Here is a 26,331-nt window from a genome sequence, read left to right on the forward strand (position 1 = left end):
TTGTCTTTGTGAATGAGAAGTAGAAACTGATGGATGATTCTGAATGCAAAGACAAATATTTTAAAGCTGTTCTGGTCTAATCATCCAGATTGTTCTGAGAAATCTTGGAGTGCTGAGGTGTGGCCATGTCACAGGACCAGTGGGAACTTCAGACAAGTCCTGTCTTAGCCTCAGATTTTGGCAACAGTTTCAATTTAAGGAATGATTCTGGCCTGCAAGTACCAAGGATGGCAGATGAGGTCTGTTTTAATACAATTAATTATTTATTGAACAGACAGGAGATAAAAGACAAAAGATCTTAATCAGAGTTACTACACAGTATAAAACTAAAAGGAACTACTTGTAGATTACAGCATGACATAAGCCAGTGCACAACATCAAGGTACCTATATTAAAGCTAGCAAAAGATATAGTATTGATTAGGAGTCAAATGTAACTTAGCACTGAAATAATGACAATATACACAGATTCCTTAACTCAATGGGAGTAATGGGTAAGCAAGTATCCCTATTCATGGGAAAAACTCCACACATTTCCATGGAATGTGTAGAGAATTTCTGCCTTGTGAGTATTTGGTGTAATTTTTATAGTTTGTAAAGTGGGGTGTCCGTCAGTGAGAAATTCACCTTATCTTCTGGATCTCACATCAACGTTAAGATGTTTATTGGCAATTGGGAATTGCTGGACCTGTGTTATCCTGGTGGTGCCAAAAGAACTCACTACAAGACAGCTATTCCTGTTTCAGTTATCTGACTGGTTAACAAGCAAGAGATAAGATCCTGGGGGGGGCAAAGTGCCCTGCTACCGCCCAGAGATCCCTGAAAAGAGAAGAAGAGATGAACTTTCACATTCTGTCTGTGGGTTTCAAGTCAGAACACATCTGTGTGTTGTTTGCATTACAAATGAACCCCTTTTGGTTACTAAGTAATGAAATCAGGATCTTACATCTCTGCACTAATACTAAATTAATACTAAATTTAATACTTTAATTATTAAAATTAAATTATTAAATTTAATACTAAGTACTAAACAACCTCATCTTATCTTTCTTTATAGCGTAATAATGTAGATATGGACTTTTTTCAGTGGCTACTGTTCTCCATTTCACTTCTGTCATGCTGCTGTGATGGTTATGAGCATTGGCTAATTCTTTATCATCTTTAGAAAGGTGTAAATAGTGAAGTAAATGTCTTCCATCACATAATTTGAAGGACAGTGATAACCAATAAGCCAGATTTGTGTGTCGTGAACCTACACACTTGTTCATGCAGATTTTGTGTTTCCTCTACAAGGAATAACAGATTCATGTCCATCCACCTGCCTGAGCTGGCAGTGTGCTTAATTGCCGGCACCTTTAACAACTCAGTGGAAATGCCACCAGAAAAACAATTGCAGGCATGCATAGGAGTGTGTTGCATGTCTATAAGCAAAACTCCCCATAGATCTGAGGGAGTAGTGAATTACCAGTCATTAATTGAAGTAATTTCAATGAAGTCTGGCTTAGGTGATAGAAAATCAAAAGCTTTTCCAAACAAACATTTTTTCTTTCCTTTTCTTCCTCCTTTATTTCTCTGTCTAATTACTTGTGGTAGATAATTTTATTTCAGTGTTTCACATGGACACAGTAGTGCTACTGTCTTGCAACAACCTAGAAATGTACTTAAGTTTAACCGCCTACATAAGTATTTGTGAGAACATGGCCAACAGGTTAATTACTTTTGTTAGTTTCTTGGAAGAGGAACTGGGTTCTTTCAAGGGATTGATGCCTAGCAGCTATTTTTGGAAATTGTTAGCAGCAAACATGAAAAAATGAGAGTTATTTTAATTTTTTTCACACATGAGTGTCTGATAAATGTAAAAAAATAAAGTGAATCCCTTCTTCTGTGTTTGCAACCCCTAGAAGCTTTAATTACTGAAAAAAAATCAGGCATAGCTATTCATGCATTTTGAAATGTTTCTGGAGCTTTGCCAGCTAATGTGAGCCAATGTTGCTGAAATGATTTGCTAATTAATAGGTTGTTACAACATTTGAGTAGAATCTTGCACTCAAGTCAATAAAACTTTAGGAGGAAAAAAAACACTGTTGAGTGCATGAGTTAATCAAGGACTTAGCACTCTGAAAGACCACTTGGGTCTAAATAGAGAGAGGACTTTATCTTGTAAAAGGTGAAATGGGGCATTTTGGGGCAGCTGGTTCAGGCAGTGTTTTTTTTTCTTTTTGACTTCTTTGTGTCACCACATTAAAATGACCCTATATGTAGTGATTATGGATTAGCAGTAAATAATTTGAAATCCTTAAAATTTAGATAGATTAGCCTCCAAATTTCTCATTCAGTGATGATCTCTCCACTACTTTGCAAAACAATTGATCAGAAACAATCATATTTTTGTTGCAAAAACTGTCCAGAATGGACAAAGACATATCTACTCAGGCATTGATGCCAAAAAGAAGTAATTCATTGCTCAGTTATTAAAATCAATATTGAAGAGCTTGACTATGCTGGTTGCATGTTCACTTGTAGGGGATCTGCAATAGAAATGGGAAGGAGCAATAGCAGTAACCATCACTTGAGGGATGATGTATTCTCTGCCTGCCTCTGTCAGACCCATGTGATACCTGAAACTTGGGAGCACAGGACAGGGACTGCACTTAGCTATTCCCCAGACACCTTGAGCAGCCACATCCTCAGTTAATGTCCCCTGAGTTTGAGGTGGGACAGGCTCCTGAATGTCGAGCTCATCACAGCTCTGTACCTCAGTTTTCAAGGGAGAATTCTGCCCTCTCTCTTTAGACTGGGTATGTGCTATGGCAGAGGATCATCTCCTCCTCTTTCTGCACAATGGTGCCAGCAGCATGGTCAGCTCCTGGAGCTTGTAATAGAGAATGGGGGTATAAGATTTGGGATTGAAGTTTTTAAAAATAAGCTGTATGGTGTTCTTTTTTATAATAGAATCTGTATTACAGATCTGCCAACAAAGTACTAATACTTCATTCTTGTTTCTTATCTGAGCCTTGTAACCTATTAAAGATTATAAATATAGTCATCAAGAAAAATAAGCTTAAGTTAAATGTTAAATTGTTGCAAAAATAAGAATAATGTTCCTGATTAATTTTCTTTGTCAAATAGAACCCTAAATGGTGTTGAAACTTGTTACTTAATCAAAGAACTGTCTAATCTGTGTGCATTTACATTTAAAAAATTAGAACACAATTTTCCCAGAAGATAAATAATTATGGTCCAATTTTATAAGTGTATCTTCAATTGTTAGAACATACTTTAAATAGGAGCAAATATGTACCAATTAATTATGACTTAGAACATTATTCTTAGCTCATTGTAGAGCTTTATAATTCACTCTTGAAAAAAAAGAAATCCCTGTAAAGGCATAGAACAATTTTAATTCATTTTTTTCTAACTGTTTAATTTTTAACTTTTTCTCACAAAGTGTTTAATTTTTAAATGAGCTCGACTAGCTACACATTTCATTCTCACCATCATATCTCTAATGCAAGAAAAAGAAAGTTTAATAAATTGGATCAGTATTCAAATTAAAGCCATTTAAAGTGATGCTCTTAAACGTTTATTTTTATTCTTCTGAAGTATCCATCAATCATATTAGCTCTTTAAAAATGAGGGCAGCCCTGAATGCACAGATGAGGTTTCACTAACAACAAGATGTGTTCTGCAGTGTTACAACTCAAGCAGTATCAAAATAATGGTAATTTTATCCACTTGATTTGGTTAATACAAGGGGCAAACATCCACATGCTGATCTAGTGCCTTGGAACTGCAATTTTCCAGGAACCTATAATACTAAAAAACCTGTAGATTGGAGAGATTTCAGATATTTAGATAATGATAGAATACCTGCCCAAAATAACTGGATGAGTGAGAAAGCAAAAATCCCCACAAATGGACAAAATTCAGTTAGAGGACTCTCTGTAGGGGCAGTAGTTAAAGAGAAATTACTGTGGGGGCATTTGCATTTTCATAAGAAATTTTCATTTCCACAAAAGGAACCCCCCTGTCTAGAGTGCTGATTACAAGCCTCTCACAGGAGTAGTTTGTAGTGTTTCATAGTTCTACATTTTGCAGCTTCTGAAGGTAAGCTTTTTAAAAGCAGTATTTGTGTTTGATGTCTTGGTTTGTAAGGGGTGAGTTTTTTCACATTGTCCTAATTACTTAGCTTATAGGTACAGACCTAAAACTTTCCCTGGAGCAGTTGTTAGGATGATTTTGATTAGATCTGCTGCAGCACTGGGAGTATACTACTACTGATTTGGTGGCAGTAGAGTTTTCTTAGCAAGAAAAATGGTGACATCTAGGCTGTCATCATGGGATCAGCTCCATCCCTTGTCTTAAGGTCTCCTTCCTTCCCAGAGATGCAAATAATCCTGTGCTTACTGACTACTCTGCTGCTAAAATTGCTGGTGTTGGCCCTTAGAATGCAAAAAATGGCAAGCTGGGAAAGCCCATTGAATTGGTATGTTTTAGTGTAAATTTTGAAAATGAGGAGTGCTGTCTATTCTGGGGTTAGACATACACTTCTAGGTACATCTACTACTGTGTCTGTACTTGCCAAACACAGAGTGACAGTCCCTCCAGCCCACAGTTCCTATCTGAATTAATGGGACAATGGTACAAATGTTTCAGCTTCTATGCTTGTATAGGAAACATAAGCAAGGTAGGAAATTGAATGCCCAGCTGAGACCTTTTTAGAAGAACACTGTACATATGCACATACTATATATACACTAGGTCTGAATTTGGTAATTTAACTGTAGTTTGAGTTGATATTAATTTAGCAGTAATTACAGTTCTCTATGGCACAGCTGGGTTTGTACTGGTATTATATGCTAAAAAAAACCCCAGATCTTTCTGTTTTCTTCACTCCTGACAATATAATGTTTAAGTATCATTGTCACAGCACATCCTTTCTTACTTGTATGTTACTATGTGAAGATGAAGCACTTTCCAGCCCAAGCAAGGAGGAGTTCCTGGCTGCTCAGGTCCTGTTGTAAAACAGTGCAAAAGACAAGAAGAGCAGATCTGGCACAGAGCCCATGTGATAAGATCCCGTACTAATTTGGAGAGCTTATGTTACCTGTAGGTTTTGTGGCACATTGTGAGTTGATGAACTACATGAACATATTTTATAGTCTTCTGACAATGTGACGGTGTTATGAAGAAAATGGCAAGCACGTGCTACCCTTTAGAAAGCCCATTAGGGTGGTCTGGAAAATATTGGTAGCAGTAAAGAGAAGCAAATGTAATTCAAAAAAAAACAAACATTACTACTGGACAATAATTTTGAAATCTCAGAAATGGTCCTCCTTTCTATCCAATATCAGGAGGCTGCTTGTTTACCAAAATGCTAATACTGATTTCTCTTGTAGAATCCCTCTCAATGTGAGAGACATTGTGTACTGTACAGGAGTTTCACTGATGGATGAAGATGTATGGGAGTTCATTTGGATGAAATTTCATTCTACCACAGCAGTGTCTGAGAAGAAAATACTATTAGAAGCCTTAACTTGCAGTGATGACAGAAACTTGCTCAACAGGTAAAAAATAATCAATATTTGAATCTGTTACTAGTAATCACTTCTACAGTTATGGATCATCACTTGAGCTTTCATCTAAAGGACAGAAATTTGCTTTTCAAGTACAGGCTTACTGTCTGTTTAAACCATCTTACACCTTTGCATTAATGCATATGAAAATTGACTTATATTTTCAGTTCCAGATTTTCCTTCCTTCATTGGAAATGTTTAAAATCCTGTAATATTTATTGGTATTTTTTTTTGTTACCATGTCCTTTATTTACCATGTCTTGACCAATCTGATCTTACAGATCAGTAAAAGTGCACATGTGAAGTTACACTCAGCTTTTACTGAAATCTTTTTACATCAAGATTTTTCTGATTCCTAAATGTGTCCAGTCTTTGGAATCAGAGAAATAAACCACTGAACTCTCTTGGATACTTAAACAATTCAGCAGTATCTTTTTTTCCCAAGAGTTTTCTGATGGACTGACATTCAACAATGTGTTTGTGAAACTAAATGTTCTTGTTTCTTCCACTAGACTTTTGAATTTGTCTCTCAACTCTGAAGTTGTCCTGGATCAGGATGCAATTGATGTGATAATCCACGTAGCTCGAAATCCACATGGAAGGGATCTTGCTTGGAAGTTTTTCAGAGAAAAATGGAAAATACTGAATGCTAGGTAAAGATAAAAATTCTTAATTTATTTTCATTTTCTTTTCTTTATGTAATTTGTGTAAGTATTGTATAGATGTGTATTTATGTAAGTTCCTGAATCTAGTCCATTCTCTTTTAATCCGTGAATAGAGATGTCTCTAAATATGAAATAGCTACATATGAGTCATAAATGCATTTATTCATGGATTATCACACGCACGCATAGAGACATTTGTCTCTTAGCAATCATCTGTATATATATTAGTGTATTGTGTCTGTGCTTATGATAATGAATTTTATCTATATATCAAGTGCTGCAGTCCTATTTTTACACAGAGAAAAAACAGCAGTTCCCAATGGAATTTTTCTGATTTAAAGTCAAATAGAAAAAATACTCTTTTCAAAAATATTATTTCAGCTGTGGAAAAAATGCACGTTTTGAAACATTTTCGTTTTCAAAAGGATGTTAATATAGTGTCATCCCCTTTCTTTCCACTCTGTGTTTCAGGTGAGTTTCAAGTAATAGAGGAGCAACATTTTGAATTAAAAATAGATGAACAGAAAGGAGACAAGGTTGCTCCTTACACTTGCTTCTTTTTCTTTTTTGAACAAGTGCTACATGCTCCTACTCTGAAGCCCAGTCAACATCTTAAAATCCTTTTTGATGAAGATTTTGATATTAATTCAATGAATCACAAATTTCTATAGTTCTTTAGGGACAGCCTGAGGGCCTGAAAGATTGCACAGCAGCTCATTTGATACTGACAGATTAAAAAGGACCACAACTTGGATGAGATTCAGATTCTCAAAGGCAGGTGTCCAAGATTTTAAGGCATCCCGTGCCAGGTCACACCTTTGGTGTTGGCAGGAAAGGCATTGCAGATCTGTTCCATTCTGGACTTGTGAGGACCCAACTATTGTGCCACAGAATATTTGAAATGGCATATTTAAAATGCTGTATTTAAGCAACTAGATCCCAGTGCATGATGAATACAGGTGCAAACTTCCTATAGGTTTCATTGCATCAAAGTAAGAGTCAAAGAAACTCAGACATTGATTTTAGTTTTCCTAAAAATTCAGAAAATTGTTCATGCTGTTTTGGATAATACTTAGTAGTATAGTGATATTTTAGAAGAAGTTCATCTGGGAACGTAGCTGTGAGCTGGAATTGGTTTTGGAAGTTTATATTGCAGGAGCATGCTTCTTGAAAGCCATTTCCAAAAAAGCTCTAAGAGTGCTGAAGAGTTTAAAAATTCTCTGAGAGAATTCTCTGCTTTTGGTGTGATTATTGCAGGAACTGGACTTTTAGACAGAAGCAGGATGGCAGATGTATTACTATTACACAAGCCAATTCAGTTAGCAAATAATTCTTCAGGTTCCTCCAGGGATTTATCCAGAGTTTAGGCATAAAGCCATCACAATCTGTATTGTTACAAACACATATGCTGTAGTTGTGTCCTGCCTTAGTAAGTATATTTATCTGACAACCTGGCTAACACCTGTGATTTTAAATGTGGACAATGTTAAGCAGTGTAGACAAATAGAAAATCTTTAACAAACTTGCCACATGCCAAGTCTTTTGGGTTATAATTTAGAATAGCTTAACTTCCCCTAGAATTTGAATTGTACTTATTTCACTTGCTTGGGATGCATCACTGTGTAATCTGAATTCATAACAATCAGTAAGGCCCCATCAAACACCTGTTATTGTCCTTTTTTGGATGAAAATAACAGAGAGTTTGTCTTTTTGCTCTACACTCTCTTTGTGTTGCCTTCATTCAGTTTGATCTCCAAACACAAGTCAGAGCTACCAAAAAGATTGTAGCAGTTTCTTTTTCTAAACGTGACAGCCAGTTGAGTTCATTTTGATCACCAAAAGATTCAGTGCAGTGAAATGAAATAGTTAATGCAAGCTGTACATACATGTTATATCTTAAAAGTAATGTTGTTTTGTAATCATAGATTAGAACCTTTTAGATGAGACTTTGAGTGAGTAGAGTCTAATTAATACCTTGCCCCTTAACTGTTCAGTGAAACAGTGACACGATAGCATGCCAGGTCCTACACCTCAGTCACGGCAATCCCAGGCACGCCCACACCCAGTATGGGCAGAGAAGTGATTTGAGAATAGTCCTGAAGAGAAGGACTTGGGGGTGATGAAAAACCTCAACATGACTTGGCCATGTCCATTCACAGCCCAGAAAGCCAGCCCTGGGCTGCATCCAAAGCAGTGTGGTCAGCAGGGCAAGGGGATTCTGCCCCTCTGCTCTGCTCTGGTGAGACCCCACTTGCTGGGCTGTGTGCTGTTCAAGTGTCCCCAGAGTATGATGGACATGGAGCTGTTGCAGCAAGTCCAGAGGAAGGCCATAAAGTTGGTAAGAGGACTGGAGCACCTCTCCTACAAAGACAGGCTGAGGAACTTGGGGCTGTTCAGTCCAGAGAAGAGAAGGTTGTGTGGAGACCTAATAGCAGCTTTCCAGTGTTTGAAGGGGGCCTACCATGAAGCCAGAGAGGGAGTCTTCATCAGGAACTGTAGTGATAGAACGGGGAGGAATGGGTACAAATAGAAGAAATAAGTTAGATATTAGAAAGAATGTTTTTACTGTGAGGGTGGTGAGACACTGGAACTGGTTGTCCAGGGAGGTTGTAAATACCCCATCCCTTGGCAGGGTTCAAAGCCAGTTTGGATAAGGCCTTGAGCAACCTGCTCTAGGAGGAGGTGTCCCTGCACATGGAGGAGTAGGGGTTGGAAGTGGATGATCTTTAAGGTTCATTCTAATCCCTTAATGTTCTGTGATTCTATGATTAGGTTTCTGACTTGAGCTCACTACTGCATTTTAAAATACAAGCTCACCATTGCATTTTAAAAATACAAGCTTTATTGTGGAATTATGGTTCAGGAAGAAAATGCACTTCTTGGAGCAAATGCCAAGGACAGTCACAAAGGTGATATGATGCCTGGAGTACCTGACCTATGAAGACAGCTTGAGAGAGTTGGGAATGTACAGTCTGGGGAAGAGAAGGCTCGGGGGAGACATTATAGCACCTTCCACTACCTAAAAGGTTCTTACGGGAAAGCTGAAGAGGGACTTTTACGAGAGCATGCAGTGATAAGGCAAGTGGAAAAAGCTACAAACTGAAGGAGGGCAGGTTTAGGTTAGATAGTAGGAAGAATTCCTTTACTGTGAGGGTGGTGAGCTGTTGTTGGATAGGACTTTAGGCAACCTGGTCTAGTGAAAGGTGTTCCTGCCCATAGCAGGGGGATTGGAACTGGATGATATTTCCAACCCCAACCATTCTAGAATTCTATGATTCAAGTAGACTTTGTCCCAAGGCATCCTTTTTCTACAATTATAATTTATTATTTAATTTATTTGAAATTTAAAATACTTCATATGAAACATTAATTTAATAAGGTGATATCTCAGTGGTATTTTCCATTTAATTTAGTATAAAAAGTGTTGATGTTTCAGATAGTAAAGTGAAATAGCTGAGGGGGATTAAATTACAACTCTATTTCCTCTTACTTTTAAACATAGCATGTAAAGGAGGTAGAATTGCCACAAAATATTGTTAATCCTTCATATTTTACAGTATGCTTGTATTCACATTGTGCTGAACATATTGATGATGTATAAGGTCTTCAAAGTCACTCGTATAATTTACACAGGTGACTTAAAAATTGAGGTGCCTAACAAGTCTTTAGTAAGAAATCCGTGAGACTAATCTGTGCTACAACTCTGAAAAAGAGAATTGAAAATACTATGCTTGACTTCGTGTTACCTGAGCATGCACTACCTTGTCTCCTAAAGCATTTTCATCCTGTGAGCACGTGTCAGTGTGTGAAAATTTAATACATCAGATGCCTATAAGAATTCCTTCATTCTCAAGTGCTGAATCATTTGTCAGCATTTGGGAACTTGACAGTATGTGGGAAGGCATTTATATCTGTCCAAAGTAAATGGACTATGCTGCCTCTAGAGATTGCACTAGTGCAAAGCCTGTACAAACATGGGGCACTGGAGGGTTTACATCCACAGAAGGAAAGGTGCAATGGAGAGTCTGTGTCTCCAGAATGTTTCCCTGAAGTTCAGGCATGTAAGGCCCTGGTTCTCTTGAGCTGTTGTCTTTCCTATGAAGGGTGAGAAGACTGACACTTTTAAGACCAAACACTTCTCCTATTTATTCTTGTTTCACACCTGCAAAATACTGTTTTGGAAGGTGACTTTTCTAGCTTTTTTTGTCAGCAGAGCTTCTGTAGAAATTGCTGTAAATGGCTGACTTCTTACCGAGTATACATAATGGGCAGTAATCAGCACAGGTGTGCATGAAGGTATCATTTTTAGTGGAAGGAATTCTGTGACTTCTTGTTTGCACTGTGGTGGATACAGTAGACTGTAAGAAAAATAAAATCCCTGCAGCTGTTTTTATGAAGTTGCTTGTCTAAAGTGGATTGGTAACCTTGTCAAAATACCCCATCAAGGGGAGCTACCAGTTTTCCAAACAGTCAATTATGTCTGAGACTGTAATAATAAAGGGCTTTGTTAGAAAGCCTAAATGTACTTAAAGTACCATGAAATCCCTATTTCCCATAGTTTGCCTCTGGATGTCTGTATATGCCAGTGTGACTGAAATTTTGGGGAAATATATGTACTTGCTGAAATAGCCATTAATAATTCATTTATTAGTGGTCAGGGAGTAGGATTTTTGATACCTCTAACAGCGTTTCTCCTCACAAGAGCTCAAGATAACAAGCAATATAGCGTAAACATTCCCTAAAACAGTATCTTCTCCAGGAGATCCTAGTTCTCTTCACTCCTCATCTTTCTATACCTATTGCTTTGGCTCTCCTCTTTCTTTCTCCCTTTTGAAAGAACTGTGGCTTAAAGTCCCTAAGCATTTGAGGGTAATCAATTTGGGATTAACAGAAGCAGAACAGAAAGCTGTGACTGTGCTGGTTCGTTTCACTTTGAATTTTGAACTCTTTCTATAAATCAGTCTGGAAAAGGTGACAATGAATTGAATTGTTCCCCCAGATGAACATAATTTCAGTAAAGTCTGTTGGTAATACTTACACATGTCTGACAGGAGATCTGGATTCCCTATCTTAAACCCAGTCATGTTTAGATTAGCTAGATACTGCTTCAGACATACGTGCAGATGTAGATAAGGGTAACTATTTGTCAAGTGCCTTTACTATGCTGAATGGCATCTAACTTGACTTACTTCTGGTTTCCAATAGAATTACACTCTTCATGCTGGAGTCTGAAAAAAACCCAAGCCCTAAAACAGCAAACCCCATGAACTATTCCAACATGAAATGTAAAACTTAAGGAGTGATCACTAGGTCAGTAGTGATATAGTGCTTCATTTGGAGGATTGAAAAAAAAAAACTTGTGGAAAAACAAGTGAACAGGAGAATTTGAACAGCCAGTTTCAAAGCAACTGCCTGCCAAATGTCATTCCTGATTGCTTCTGCATATCCTTTAAATATTCCTTGCCTAGGCTTTCAAATTTTCATTCCAGCTTGGTTCTTTGAAATGCTGCGTTGTGGCCCAGGGGATTATTTTAGTAGTATTATTCCTATCAGCATTATTTATTTTAATTATCAGGTAGTGGAACAAGAAAATTTGATGCAGTTCAGTTTTTGAGAGGCTATTTGTAATGTAGATGAGATGGATGAATACAAAAATGCAGAGAAGGCTGCAGCACATCAAAAAGTCTGATTTAATGGTACAGCTTTAAGGGTTCCTCAGAATAATTCTCCGTAGTTGCTGCTCTGCTCCTTCATTGGCACCTGTATTTTGAGCTTTATTTCACAGAATCACAGAATAAGCTGAGTTGGAAGGGATCCACAAGGATCATTGAGTCCAACCCCTGGCCCTGCACCGGGCCATTCCCACCGTGCACCCAAGAGCATTGTCCAAACACTGCTTTAACTCAGACAGGTTTGGTATAGTGAGCACTAATCTGGGGAGCCTGTTCTGGTGGCCAACCACACTCTGGGTGAAGAACCTTTTCCTGATATCCAGCCTAAACCTCCCCTGACACAACTTCAGGCCATTCCCTCAGGTCCTGTCACTGGGCAACACAGAGAAGAGATCAGTGCCTGTCCCTCTTCTTCCCCTCATGAGGAAGTTGCAGACTGCCATGAAGTCCTCCCTTTGTCCCATTTAGTGGGAGGTGGTTTGGTCCTCTCCTCCTCCGGAACACTCATCTGTGCCTGTAGTTATATCAATTCTGCTTAATAGCATCTGACTTAATAATTGCAAACATTTCAGCCTAGAAGAAGGTCTCAGTCTAGGTTTTCAGCCTGAAATACCAGTACCCAGTTCCAGTGCTATTCCCTTGATCCCCCAAAATCAGTCCTCTGCCTTCTGCCTTGATTACAGAAGATTACTTCCTAGTTTTCAGTTGACCTGGCTCTTGCAGTAACTCTCTGTGCATCTTCTTTTTGCTCTTGCAGGTATGGAGAAGCATTATTTATGAATTCAAAGCTTGTCAGTGGGGTCACGGAATTCCTCAATACTGAAGGAGAACTAAGAGAGGTAATTTTAAAATTACTTCTGTCATGTGAGGCTGTGTTCATTGTGAGCAGGGCAGGAACAATAATACAGTTCTCCAGAAACTTTGTTCTCTCTGCTGCAGTTGAAGGCCCAACTGCCTGTTGGGCAGCACAAGGATAAGGAACAGATCACAAAAGCACACAAATATGTAGAGTTGATGTCAGGCAGTTCTTTGTGCTTGGCTGGATATGAAGGTTTGTCTTTTTCTCTTCACTTTTGGTTGAGAAATTGAAGATGAGATGTTTCTATCTTCATTAGCTTATGCTGCCGAGGGCAGTCCTTGAAAACATCAGTGTTGAATGTAGAATCTGCCAATGTGTTCTCTGTTTTTCCTTTTCTCACAGTATTTTCCATGTGAGAAAATCTGCTAACCAAATATGCTGGCCAAATGACACCACAATAATTTGTACTTCTTGTTTAGATGGGAAAGATTTCTCATTTTAACCTAACACCAGTTCTGACTGAGGTAGTTGAGCAGTTGTGCTACACCCTGTTTAGCAGCTACTCAATGCTGCTCCTAATGGGTACAGTGATTCTTATGCAGCACAACCACCATTACTTGAACTCTGATTGTGCTCTGATGTTTTGCATCCAACTATTTGTCTGCATTGAAGAGTAGTGGCCTCAGTAGCTTAGGGAGAGGCCACAGGTGGTTTCCTCCGCTCAGGTGGGAATGACACTGTTGGTCAGATTTGAGTTACTGTACTGCACAAGGAAGCATTCTGTACTCTGAGTTTCCACCTTCATGATAGGATTGGCAAGCTGCCTGGTTATACATCCCTAAAAGAAACTGGTATTGTAAATATTTTGGTATAAAAAGTACAGCGATCCGGTAAAGTCTGATTTTGATACTTTCCAGGTCCCTTTCGTGCTTTTAACTGTGATGGGAACGAGACAGTTGCAGAATCAACCTTTTTAGTTTTGAGCTGAGGCGCAGAGATGTTGCTGGAAGTCAGAGTTTAGAAACCAAGATGAATTTGGCGTCACCAGGAAGAAAAATGAACTAGTTATTCATAAGTGTTGCTATAACCATCTAATTTTGTACGAATGAACATAACCTGCAATTTACTGTGCAGATCAGCCTTGCAATTCTCACTTGAAAAGAACAACAATAATTGAAAACCTGCCAGCACCATTGGTTGTAATAATCCAAGTGCTGGTGCTATACATTGAGTATACACAAGAAGAGAGCAAGAGCCTTTTCAGTCTGCAGAAAAAAAGGCAAAGTTTTCGTATAAGGGAGGGTGTATGTTTCAGGCATTCAAAGATTATCAAATGGATGCTCACTTCCTATATTGCCATTCTCTTTTCACTGTAACCATCCCTTCATTTTTTCAGCAACTGACCTGTATTATATAACCAAAAGGGATCTGCACATCAAAATAAAATTAATGTGTTTTGAAGCTTGATAAAACCAGAGGGCATCAGTACTGCCTTCTACTGATATTTGCATATAAACCTCAATTAGAAGCAATTCCAGTGATCCTACTTTGGTTTCTTAGGTACAAATAAAAGTTTAGAGCAGCCATCTATGCAGTGAAGCAGTTGAGCTGCAGGAGGGAAGGAGGTAATTATATTAATGTGATCCAGCACTGACATATCAATATCTTCCAGTGCAATGTGAAGCAATTGCATCACATCTAATTGACAGTTTGCTGTCTTAATATATTTCCTATTAAATCTTTCTACCTGATACTGCATTTACTTCTAGATTGATTGTGGAAGTTTGTCCTAAATGACTGACTTATTTGTATGCACTGAAAATACTTACTTTCTTTAGTTGCTGCCAGTTTAACCTGTTCGCTTGTATTTCCAGCTAAAGAACTTTATAAAGAGTTACGAAGGGGGAGCTGCTGTCTCTTTCTCTCGTGCAGTGGAAACAGTGGAAGCCAATGTGCGGTGGCAAAGGCTTTATAAGGAAGAACTGTTCCAGTGGCTAAGAAAATCCTTGACACAGTAATCTGTCTTCTTAGCCAATCATTTAACCTGACTCACTGCAAGAGGAAGAGGAGACATTTTAAAAGTGTTCAACATGAAAATCATGACGACAAGATCAGATTGCAGGGATAAGGTTTTTTGGTTTATTGTTTTTTTCATTGTGGATTTTTCTTTTTACACTGAAATTGTGTGAAATTGTCAAGAAGATTTTCAGAAGAGAAGATCGTGAATGCTTGTGAAACCCAGTCCCCAATGTACACAACCAAACATGATATTAGGTGGTGCATGTAAATGTCGGGAAAAAACCAAACAAAAAATCTTTCAAAAACTATTTTGTGCATGCTTGTACTGTCTCTGCCTGTATTTTAGCATGCTTATGTATAACAGCCACATTTTGTATGTGAGTTCCGGTTACATCAAAGTTGGGCATTATACAAAGCACAAAGACTCTATGACAATCACTATTTCAATGGACAAAAGGAAAGCAAGGAAAAGGAAATGCAGAAGGCTTCCAGCTTGGGACGGTATGAGATGTAAAATCAACTTTTCCACTTGCTGCCAGTTTGTCTACCACTCAGATTGTCTCTTAATGATTACAAAGACGCCAGCTCATTTTTTGAGTTACCAGTTGTATCTGCAGTCTCCTTATTCCTTTATTTAAATAAGCAGAATATTGAGAGAGGAGAAAGAGAAAAGGGCCATGAGCAAGGTTAGAGAGAGAAAATGAGAAAGACATCATCATTACATTATAATGATATACATTTGTTCACTGTTCATCAGTGAAACAGTGTAGTTTCAACTGTGAACGTGTGCTGGGGCAGGAGCTTTGCATTGATATCACAGAATCCATGAACCACCTCTTCTCAGCTACTTTACAAGGCACTGAAACTCACAATGGATCACCCAGGTCACCCAGCCTGTGCAGTAGTAAGTTTTTTAGCTCATAGTGCACAAGTATTATAAATAAACATAAGATTCAAATGAAAATTTGGAAAAAGGGAGAATATCTTGCATGCAAAGACTTAAAATTACCTAAGAGGGCTGTCTTTCATGTGGTAGACCAGTCTCTGTAGTGATTTATTGTGATAGACAGGTCAGATTCTCTATATGGGCAATATTTTGCTAATATGGAATATGCTATTTATGCCATCATTGAAAAGTGAAATGTGGAAAAATTGAGGGGGGTGTACATGTGTTTATTTGTACTGACTAATACTAAGAACATGGTTTTCTTTCTGTTCCCTTGTACTTCACATAGACTATTGTTCATGAATGACATTTTTCTTAATCATGTTTGTTTCTTCTCAATCCTTAATTTGAAAGATCAGTGACACAGTGGAATTGTACAATGACTATCTGCACTCTGGAGCTAAGTGTTGAGGATGAAACTGGTAGGGGCCAAATATCTCATGTCTACACTGTGGAGGAAAAAGCTGCGAGAATACAGTTTTCAGGAGTCAGATTGCAGCAGCTTCAGAGGTAGAATGTAGATGTGGGGCAGTGTTTCTTTGTCCTGTCCCAAGTTATCCCAATCATCTGACCACGTCATGGCTGTGTACATTGGGAACGCATGGCCCACCAAAGCAGAGGGCAGCCATTCCATCTGGTTGTTGCCCTCACAAGGCATGGAAATGAACCAACATGCTTTACACTTGCAATTGCTTATCCCCAGTAAGTTGTGAATTGAAACATTAGTGTGAAAAAAACCAAACCCAAACATCTTCAGATATTTTCAGAGTTATGTGGAGACAGTATTGTATTCTGAGCTCTCATTTCCAAGGTATTTTGCTCCTCAAAAATGAGCAGACCCATCCCATAACAGAGCTGTTGTATCGATCTTGCACCTATCATTGTGTGCCCTTTACTTTCAGAGGCTGTTGTTTGTAGATTGGGTGCATGAAATCCTTGTGTGGGCATTTGTTCAGCTGTTCAGTGCTGTGTAGCACATTAGCTTGACTCACATATAACCAAAAGAAGAGGGAATCCTGTGCTCTTGTACTGTTAACTCTTTGCCTTATAGTAGTAAGCCCTAAACGTTTGTGCTGTGTTGCAGTGCTAGTGAACCTGCTGCACAGAGACATTATCATGTCAAAGCTGAGTGAAATCCTCCTTCTCCTTTGTATTTTACCTACCTCACAGGGGTGTTGTGAGGCTTGACTAATGTTAGCAAAGCACTTGAATATCTTCTTATGAAAGGCATTTAAAAGTGAAAAGTATTATTTTATGCGGTTGACCAAACTCGACCTTAATGCCAGTATGTAGCATCACATTTTTAATTTCTAATGAGAAAAATCGCATGCAGATTTTTTTTAATAATTACAAACGCAAGCCAAATACTATTTAATATAACCTCTACCCTGTAATGAAGGCCAAAATTGTGATATCCAAAGAGTGTGTGGAAAGCCGAGCCCTCAAATATGAATTGCTTGGAGGATTTCAGAGAACAGAAGAGTGTGAAATGGTCTGTACCTTTACAATTTTAGTCAGTATTGTCTTTGATGTCTTTTCTTTTCCAGAACCATAGATTGAACCACATACCTTGCAAGTTGCACATAAAAGTTTCTGGTCTTCCCACTGATAACAGTATATTCCAAAGTCAAAAGTTCATTACAGCCTGTGTGTTCTTTACAGTGCACAGAAATTCCCACTCTTGCTCATTTGGATTTAAGTTCTTGCACATTTAGCTGGTGTTGGATGTAAATTGATATTTTAGTGGCCTTGAGCAACTGGTCTACCACAGATATCAAGTCCTAAGTGTATACATTATACATACCTGTTGATGTGTTGCTTATAATGGTTGTATTCTTATAATGTTAGTATTATTGCTCTAAGGTTGAACTGGCCTTTCCATTATAATTCTCTATTATTTTATTTTTTATGTTTTGTATTTTGCTGTTTCACCCTGAATCAGGATTAAATTTAAATGGATTAAATCTAAAAAATCCTATAACTGTTTTCTGCAATATTCAAACATCCTGCATTTTATTACATGTCTTTAGAGACCTTTTTTTAAGTAGTTTCACACAGCTGTGTGTTAAAAAATAGTTGATTCCTCATGGAAAGTTCTAATACAACCTGCTTAGAAAAATCTATGTATCATACTGATTTTCTTTCTCTTTTATCAGTCCTTTTCTTCTCTTGTCCATGTCTAAAGGTGGTCCTCATTTTTATGATTTGGATTGTGATTAGGATGCCAAATTCTCCATACTTTTCAGCATTTTCTAATCCAGTGTTTAACTTTGTCCTTTCTAGTGAGAGGAGATTGTGCAAAATGTGAATGCTGTGTGGACATGGACACTGGTGTTGTTTTATAGAGATCTGATGAGAGTAGAATCTCTAATCAGCCTTTGTATGACTCAGGATCCTTTGTAGTTATTAATTGATATGGTTTTTCCTAAATCATATAGGAAGACACATGAATAGACATGATTCTATGCCAGCATAACAAAATAGCTATTGTATTTTTATAAAATTGTCCACTACAAGTATCAGCCTATTACTTTGTAGCTGGTAGAATTATTCATGTATCCACTGCTAATAGCTGTTAAAATGGTAGTTGCTACTAATTGTGACAAGGGCAGAACACTGTGAACACATTCTTCTGAAATGACATGTCATTTCTGCTATTACTGGGAGTACTTGGACATTAATTATGATAAAAAAATACTTCATGTGTTCTCAAGTGCATCTAAATTTGTGACCTTTGATTATCTTTTCAGTGAATATAGCAAGAATTCTGATACTACGTTGGAAACTGAAGGTGAATTTTGTGTCATTTTTGGTGTGTTGTACTTATTCTACTGATCTTTAGAGTGCCAAAGGAAATATGCCGTGATGCAGAAGGGTGCTTTTACAGCAAAGATCCTGAACCATACAATTAAGTCTTTAGTAGTAAGTAATAAAAAATGAAAAGTGTGTGTGTGGTGTGTGGGTGTGTGTGTCTGTGATTGTGTATGTAAAATCCTCCATAGAGATACTTTTCCCATAAAAATCTAATTTGGATAGAATAAAGCAAAGCTAATATTTGCAGGAGAGGGTGCCTTTATTTAGATACTTGCATAATAAGGTTTTGGTTTTCCACATGATCATAAATGATAGTGAAAATAGACTGTGAGGAAAATGTGAAACTTTCTCTTTGAGGCAAATGGATGTGGGTTTGAAAACTGCTAATGTATATAATCAGCTTATACTCACTCTTGCTATGAGTACTTAGCATATCAGGCTGCCTGCCCTAAGCAGGATATATAGCCACAGTGTCAGTATGGGCATGAAGGAGTAAAAGGACCATCCAGCTGTGGAGCAGCCTGAAGAGTCTGTTTGCTCTATGGGTGGAGCAGTCAGACAACTGCTGGCTGTATCACCTGCCACTGCTGCCAGACCACCTGGGTTAGGAAAGCAGCTGGGAACTGCTGAAATGCAGAAAGGCTCCGTCCAATTTTTTTTCAGCTGTATGGAACAGACAGAAGGTCCCTTGGCTGAGTATGGGTTGTGGATAATCTTCAGAGATGAATGCCATTGCCTTGTGCTAGCAGAAAGCAAAGGTCCAGCTAATGAGCCTGCACTGCTCAGAAAAAACATAAGCCCTGAGCTCTGGCCGCCCCAGCTGAAAAGTGCTGACCAAAATGTTTGTAAAGGTCTAGAATATTATAGTGTCCCTTCTTCAGTAGTATTTTCAAACAGCCAAATATTTCATTTTCAAGTGTGAATAGGAACACAGACACTCTTTTCCTTTATGATGTTTTTGTTAATATTTGAAAGTGTACCAGGAATTTCTTGGATTTTTTTTCTAACAGGTGGGCTGGAAGGATGTACTACAAATTATCTGTGGTAACAATTCTAGTAATAAAGTAACTGTATTCATATAGTAAAAAAACTCCAAAAAGCAAGCAAAACAAACAAAAAAAAACCACCAGTCAGATGCCTGCATAAACCTGTATGGCACCAGTGACTGTGCAGAACCCCTTTCACAATGTAAAAAATTGGCCACTTTGTTTCTCATACGATTCTGCCAGTCTTAATACTAGTTCTGAAACTCAGTGAAACCACTCTGACTTGAGCAAGTAGTCCATGCTGACATGAGTAATTTTGTTTTCAGTGGGCAGGAAGAGAAGAAAGGATTTTGCACCAAAGTAAGGCCACATGATCTCATTGGGCAGAATTTTAAAATCAAGTATATTTTGAAGAATCTAGTTAGCTCTGTCCTGTGTGCGTGCTGACAGTGGTGGGGGATTCTGAGCTTGATCTCAGAATATGGTAACACAGTTGAGGCTGGAATTTGAAAGACATATGGAGCCAGTTTCATTGAGATGTATTTAAGGAGAATCACCTACATGAGAAGTGCTGTGAATCAGACCAAATGTAATTTCTCAGAAGAAAAGGCATTTATATTTGACTGATTTGTAATTAGTGAAGTAAATGTGACCTTGCCAAAAAGAATTTCAGAATGCTTTGCTTATTTCATGTGTACCATTTCCTAAGAGCATCAAAGCAGTGCTGGTAGAGAACACAGGTGAGCAGCTTTGTGAGAGTAGAGGGGCTGTACTGCAGCAGGCAGTCATGAGCCAGGAGGCTCTTGCCAGAGTGTCCCAGTGTTTTCTGGACAGCGTCACTTGGATTTGCTTGATCAGGATAGCCATGGTACAATGGACCAGGCCAGGAGCCAAGATGCAGTCTCAGTTCTTTGTGATACATTTCACTTCACTTAATATGTTGGTTTCTGTAATTTCAAAATAATCTCCAGCCAGACTGGTGGAGCGTGTGTGGCCGCAGAGCCTCTGTTGGTGCCCAGTGAGGTAGATCCGTTGAAGTGACTGATGTGAATTCCAGCTGAGGATCTTCCCCATTGCTCCCAAAACAGCCTTGGAGGTGGTACCTCGGCTGCTGTACAGGATGTTTCGTGTATTTGTGTCTAGGTTTCAGTAGCACATATTGGATGACAAATGTTTTTCATTTTCCTTTGTCTTTTCATTAGAGTAATACTTTGTGATTAGCTCCAATATGATAAAGCTTTATGATATTTTTGGAGAACTGTAGAACTCTGTACTGTGAAGAGTGTGGCTACTACCCTCTCTTTTTCCTGCAAGCAGTAGATTTCAGCAGAGATGGACTTTCCTGGACTTAGACACTCAGTGAAGAAAAAACAAACTCTTACCATTTCTAATGAAAAAATCATTGTAATTACTGTATAACTACCCTGTATAAAGACAGCCTTATTATATGTGTAAATGTAATTTTGCTATGTTGTTGTTCTGTTTGAGAGACAATAGGCTTTGGTGTGGGTGAAACATACAGCCTTATAAAAACAGAGATTGTATCTCCCCGTCTGATGTTTTACTGAAAGGTGTTCAGTTGCTGTATTTTTGCAGAAGATGAATATAAACTAGTTCTCTGAAAACTAGCTACACACACATCAATGACATAAATGAATCATATTCTTGAAAAGAAAGGATGATGATAAATTTCATTATTTTTCCAAAAGACTCCACGTGTAAGATCTTTTGACACCTTAAGAAGAAAAAAGTCATCCTGCAGCTGTTAATGCTGGTTATAATGGATGAGTCCCTCTGTTAATTCTTTCTCAACTTTAGATTAATTCTGAATAATGTAATTAGAAGAACATATTTTCCCATCAGTTCTCAAATCTATACACTTTGGAGTTCAGGTTTTTGTCATGTAAGAGATGTCATGTAAACTGACTCTGTTTAGATACAGTTCACCAGTGTTTTCATATAAATGTCTGTTTGCCAGATCAGAATGCCATTTTCATATAGAGAAAATACAGATGATTGCATAATACCACATTTCTCTTTCTATGTACCATGTGTACATGCATGTTTTAGTTCTGGACATTTTGCTCTGAAAAATTATTCATTGGTTATTTGTATTTATAGATCTTCCTCAAACCATTTCAACTCAACAAAACAGTTGGATGTAAGGCAGGATGTGAGGCTGTGTTGACCAAGATTCCACCATATATATATAAATCTGTAGGCAGTCCCACTGATGTCTGGGGGATTAATCATGCACTTCAAATTAATGTATATTCACTGTAAGCTCCTGCATATGACTGAACTAGTATTTCTGGAATGTGATTTAGGTTGAAACCTGTTTCTGCACAAGTTTCAGGTGCAGTATATGGTGATATGTTTTTGCTGAATTTAAAATCACAGCTTTATATTGAGCCGACTACTCTGTCTCATTTTTCTTTTTTCACAGAAAAAGATATGTTTTGCATATAGAAGGGAGATGTTTACTGATTCTCAGTATATCTAAAATGCCACACTGAACAAAGTTTTTCATTTACTGGAGCCTTCTATACTTTTTGAATAAAAGCAGAATTATTACAATGCTAATTAGTGAATATAGAACTAATGAGAAATTGAAACCATTAGCCAAATAAAATATATTAATTTCTGAGAACAGTGGTTTTTGTTACATGCCTTTAACAATGATTACATAAATATGGGACCGCTGTGTGTTCAACATAGACTTTTTATTCCTCTCTAAGGACTGACTAAATGGAATTTCTTTTTAAGAGAAACTTGATCTTCTGTATTTTAAGCAAAACAAATTTGAATTTTGTCTCTGATAATAAAATTTTGTATAGTAATGTGTACTTCATCACTGTCTTAATTTTCTGATGTGGAGACATAGCTATGATAAATAATGCCCAACCTTTTGATTGTGTTCCCATTTCATTGAGATAACAGTTTAATAACTGAGTAGATAAGATGATATTTTACAATTAAAACCATGTAAGAGAAGGTATTTTTTGACATGAGGAATTTCTCAAAACATATTAAAATTCTGGGAGTAGTAGAAAGCAGAGAACCAAAGAAAAATACAAAATGTGGGCTTGGAGATACTCTTAAGCACTTCAAGACTGACAGGACTACGACTAGAGAAAAGAGCAAAGTATCTTGTGCTTTTCTAATTATGTAAATTTTGAATAAACAAAAAGATCTTTTCATTGGTAAAAGTGATTTCAACTAGAATGCAGTTCAAATGACTTTTTAATAGAGTCCTTGAATCCAGGCTATTATTTTCCTTTTTTGAAGAACAGTTTTCAGTAACAATGAGATGTGAAATATGTGCAATTATTTACCCATTGGATACAGTCATGTTCCCACTGAAGTCAATTGGAGCTTTGACATTGACATCACTGGGAGTAAAAGCCAGCCCTGTATTTTTCAAAATACAGCTTTCAATGCCAGAATGCCTTTTTTCTTTAGCAATAAAGATTTTTTTTTCTGTATTGCACATCTTAGTCTGCTGAAAAGCTGAAAGGAATTTTTAAGGTTCTGATTTCGCAAAGCACAATAGGCAGCTTTGATGCTTGGAACAGAGCTGAGCTGAGGCCTAAATTAGTATGTTTATAGTATCCCACCTTGAAACACTTCACTGTATTATACTGGGGCTAGAATTTCAAACCTCCAATATGCATTATGTCAGCAGAGTATGTAAATGTAACTTTCATACCCCTTTTTTTCCCTGTGTTAAGGTCTGGATCAGGAGTTCAGCAGGCCTAAGGAGTTGGCTTGGGGGCCAGCAGAGAGCTTTCACACTAAGAGGAGATAGTGGAATGTAAGATGAAATATGAGAGGCTAGGATGTACTGCCCGAAGAAAGGTCCTTGCCCCTCCCTTTTCTGCTAGATGTCTCTCTCTGTGACTGTTGAATAAGTTGAGAAAAAGGGCATGACCACCTTGGAAGCATCCCTGGAAGGATGTGAGGAGAGAGAAATGGCACTTTCCTCTGAAATCCCACTGGCAGCACATCTCCTAATCAAACATCAGAGACAACATGCTTGTTTCTTCCCCAGTGTGGCCACTGCAATCAGCAGCACTTCAGTCTGGCTGAGCTGCTTTCAAGTTGAACATTTTCATACAAGACCAAATGAAGAGCTGTTTATTTGCTCTCAGCTCAGTGTCTTCAGTAAAAGCAGAACTTTAAAGGAACCCATTTTCTTTGAAAGCTCCTCAGCTGAGCTGCAGGGTATAGGAGGAAAAGAAGCCTAGAGCCTTTGGCTTGTAAATTGACTTAGGAGTATTGCTATCTTAATAACAGAAAATCAGCTTTTCCTGGCTAATTTGCTACTTCCTCCTATTTGTAGCAAAAATATATCTAGTTCCTTTAAGCAGCGCCTTCAGCATGGAAGCCACCAGTCAGAGTTGCAGTGCTATCAGAGGCACTCTGCTGCATATTGCTAGGAAAGTGGAAAGAAGCAATTCAGTGAGCTGATGACAGTCCCATCTTTTCTGAGAATTGAGCACATAAACCTCATGTTAGGGGAACAGTATTGAGAGTGACATGACTGAGGCTGTCTTACAGATGGGATGGGAAAATGAGCACAAAGATATTTGTAAGAAAACTGTATTGAAGGTAAGTTACATGAAGTAATGAAGGTGTGCTTGGAAAATTAAAGCTTCCTTATGCTGAAATTTAGTCTTTGAGTTAGCATCCATATTTACTGTGGCCAAAATCAAATTAAACTAAAATTTCCTGAAAGATTAAAAGGAGATGTGCTGCACCCTACCAGTGGCTGTTTGCTTCATGGGGCTGATGCCAAACTGTAGAAACTCCTATCTGTTGTTTGAAGCAGCAAATTAGCCCATACTCTCCTCTCTCTCTCTGTCGATTTGTCCAAAGCTAACCCATTAGTATCTGGACTAATAGTGCAAGACTCAGTGAGAACTGCAACAGCATGGTCATGGTGAGACTGATCCTCATGGCACATGTTCCCTGTGTCACCTCCTGCCCTGTCTGGCACAGTCCTGTTGCTCTGCTTCTCAGGCCACAGCAACTTGTAGGAACAGCAGGGAAAGCCCAGGTGAGTTTTGTAAGGTTTTGCCTTTGTATCACCTTGCCTTTTGGCAGTAATAAGAGGACTGCAGTGAGGAAACCAGGGCAGAAGGATCTAAGGGGTCTTGGTCTTCTGTGGTGCTAGCCTTCATTCCCTGATCCAGCAAAGTGCCTCACTCCCTGCTGTACTGCTAGGGCTGAGCAGCAGCATTAGGGCTCAAGCCCTAGTACAGCATTTTCATTTTGTAGTGTGTTGGACCTGGAGTTAATTACTCATTGTACTGCTACAGCATTATTTTTAGCAGGCATCATTTTGCTTACTGAACTTTTTCAGGAGTCATTATGTCTGTTCTACTTACCGTCATTTTTGACCTGCTCATTGCAGAAGGTGAGGAGAAAGAGGGAGAGGATAATAAGATGCTATTACATGACATGTCTATTACAGTAATTCATTTCATGTGGCACAGAGCTGTTGCCAATGATAAATGCATGTTCCTGGTGCAATTATGAGATGTACCTTGAATTTTTCAACAATAAAACTGTCAAAAGGTTGCAATAGGCACAAGCACGAATGTGAATCTGACCCTTAAAAAGAAGAAATAATGATTTTAAGAAATGTTACCATTTTTAGAGATGCATTTTTAGATCCATTAACTCTTTACAGTTAATACCAAAAGTGTATAGATTGTTTCTGTTGTACAGTCATGTATGTAACACATCTTTTTATCATCCCCCTCATCTGCTTGGCTAATTGATATGTTTCAAATACATTTTTATGGAGATTACAATAATGATGTAATAATAGAAGTCTTACCACAAAATCAGCACGTATTTTCATATATGTATGTCAATGGAAATCAGAGCAGTTCTGTCCATTTAAAATGCCTATAAGGTGTTGATATAAAAAATAGATTAAACCTAGTAGGTAAGTAACCCCAAAGATAGATACATTCTTCCAGAGGAGACCATGTCAGCGTGGAGAGCAGAAGCAGTTTGAGGAGGGGTTATTTCTTGATTTCTGAAGATCTGTGCAGCTATAAAGGACAAGCAGAGGAAGATCTCAACCAAAAATGAGGACAAAAAAAAGCAAGTCAGGAAAAACAAAAAGCCAAGACAAAAAAGCAAGAACGGGGACTGCGGCTCTGGGAAAAGCTTACAGAGAAGGCACTTAAAACTAAATTCTGAATGAAAAGACTAAAAGTTATCTACAGAGCGTTATTTCACATCAGCAGGTCCAGTTAATGATAATTTCCAGTGCAACCACCATGATAGAACTGAAGAGAGAGAACTGAAGAGAACTGAATATTTTCACTGGACAAGATTAATGAAACATACACTTTAAAAATATTCCTCCTGCAGTTACCATCAGCTGTAAGATGTTATTTCTGCTTAAGAGAAATGCTTGTTGACAGTCACAGCTAAATGTGAAGGGTTTGAGAAGCAGTAAAAGGTCAAGACTTCCATAGTGCCTTATTGTGCCTGGTTTAGGTTGGTGAGCCAGAGGCCTTGGTTAGGATTTCACTCAGTATACTCTGCAGCTGCAGATTTTTCCCTTTAGTTTTAAACCAAATTAAGCCATAAACTGTACCATGTATCCAGAGTGCTTGTACCATATTAAAATATATGAACTGCTTAGGGGGAGCTCTTGCTTGAACTAAGTTTAGTTCACACAATTCAGTAGGAGATAAATGATTGACTCAGGATTTTTTTGGTTCTTTTTCAATCTCCTTATTGTAGAGCATATTTTTCAGTAACTCCTAGTTCAACCTGGGAAAAATAGTCAGATGAATAAAAAACTAATGACAAAATATCAGAATCATGGTT

At 38.0% G+C, this 26,331-nt stretch overlaps 1 protein-coding gene across 1 annotated transcript in view; it reads left to right on the forward strand.

Moving 5' to 3' along the window:
• Window positions 1-22,327, forward strand: part of TRHDE (thyrotropin releasing hormone degrading enzyme) — a 209,677-nt gene extending 187,350 nt beyond the window's left edge. The window contains exons 16-19 of the mRNA XM_038153062.1: window positions 5,399-5,566; window positions 6,088-6,228; window positions 12,670-12,751; window positions 14,586-22,327. Of these exons, the coding sequence (XP_038008990.1) occupies window positions 5,399-5,566; window positions 6,088-6,228; window positions 12,670-12,751; window positions 14,586-14,729 (535 nt within the window). The 3' untranslated portion in view covers window positions 14,730-22,327. The remainder of the gene's footprint in view (window positions 1-5,398; window positions 5,567-6,087; window positions 6,229-12,669; window positions 12,752-14,585) is intronic.
• The last annotated feature ends 4,004 nt before the right edge of the window (window positions 22,328-26,331 follow it).

Source organism: Motacilla alba, chromosome 1A (assembly GCF_015832195.1).
Source record: "Motacilla alba alba isolate MOTALB_02 chromosome 1A, Motacilla_alba_V1.0_pri, whole genome shotgun sequence".
NCBI classification, from domain to species: domain Eukaryota; kingdom Metazoa; phylum Chordata; class Aves; order Passeriformes; family Motacillidae; genus Motacilla; species Motacilla alba.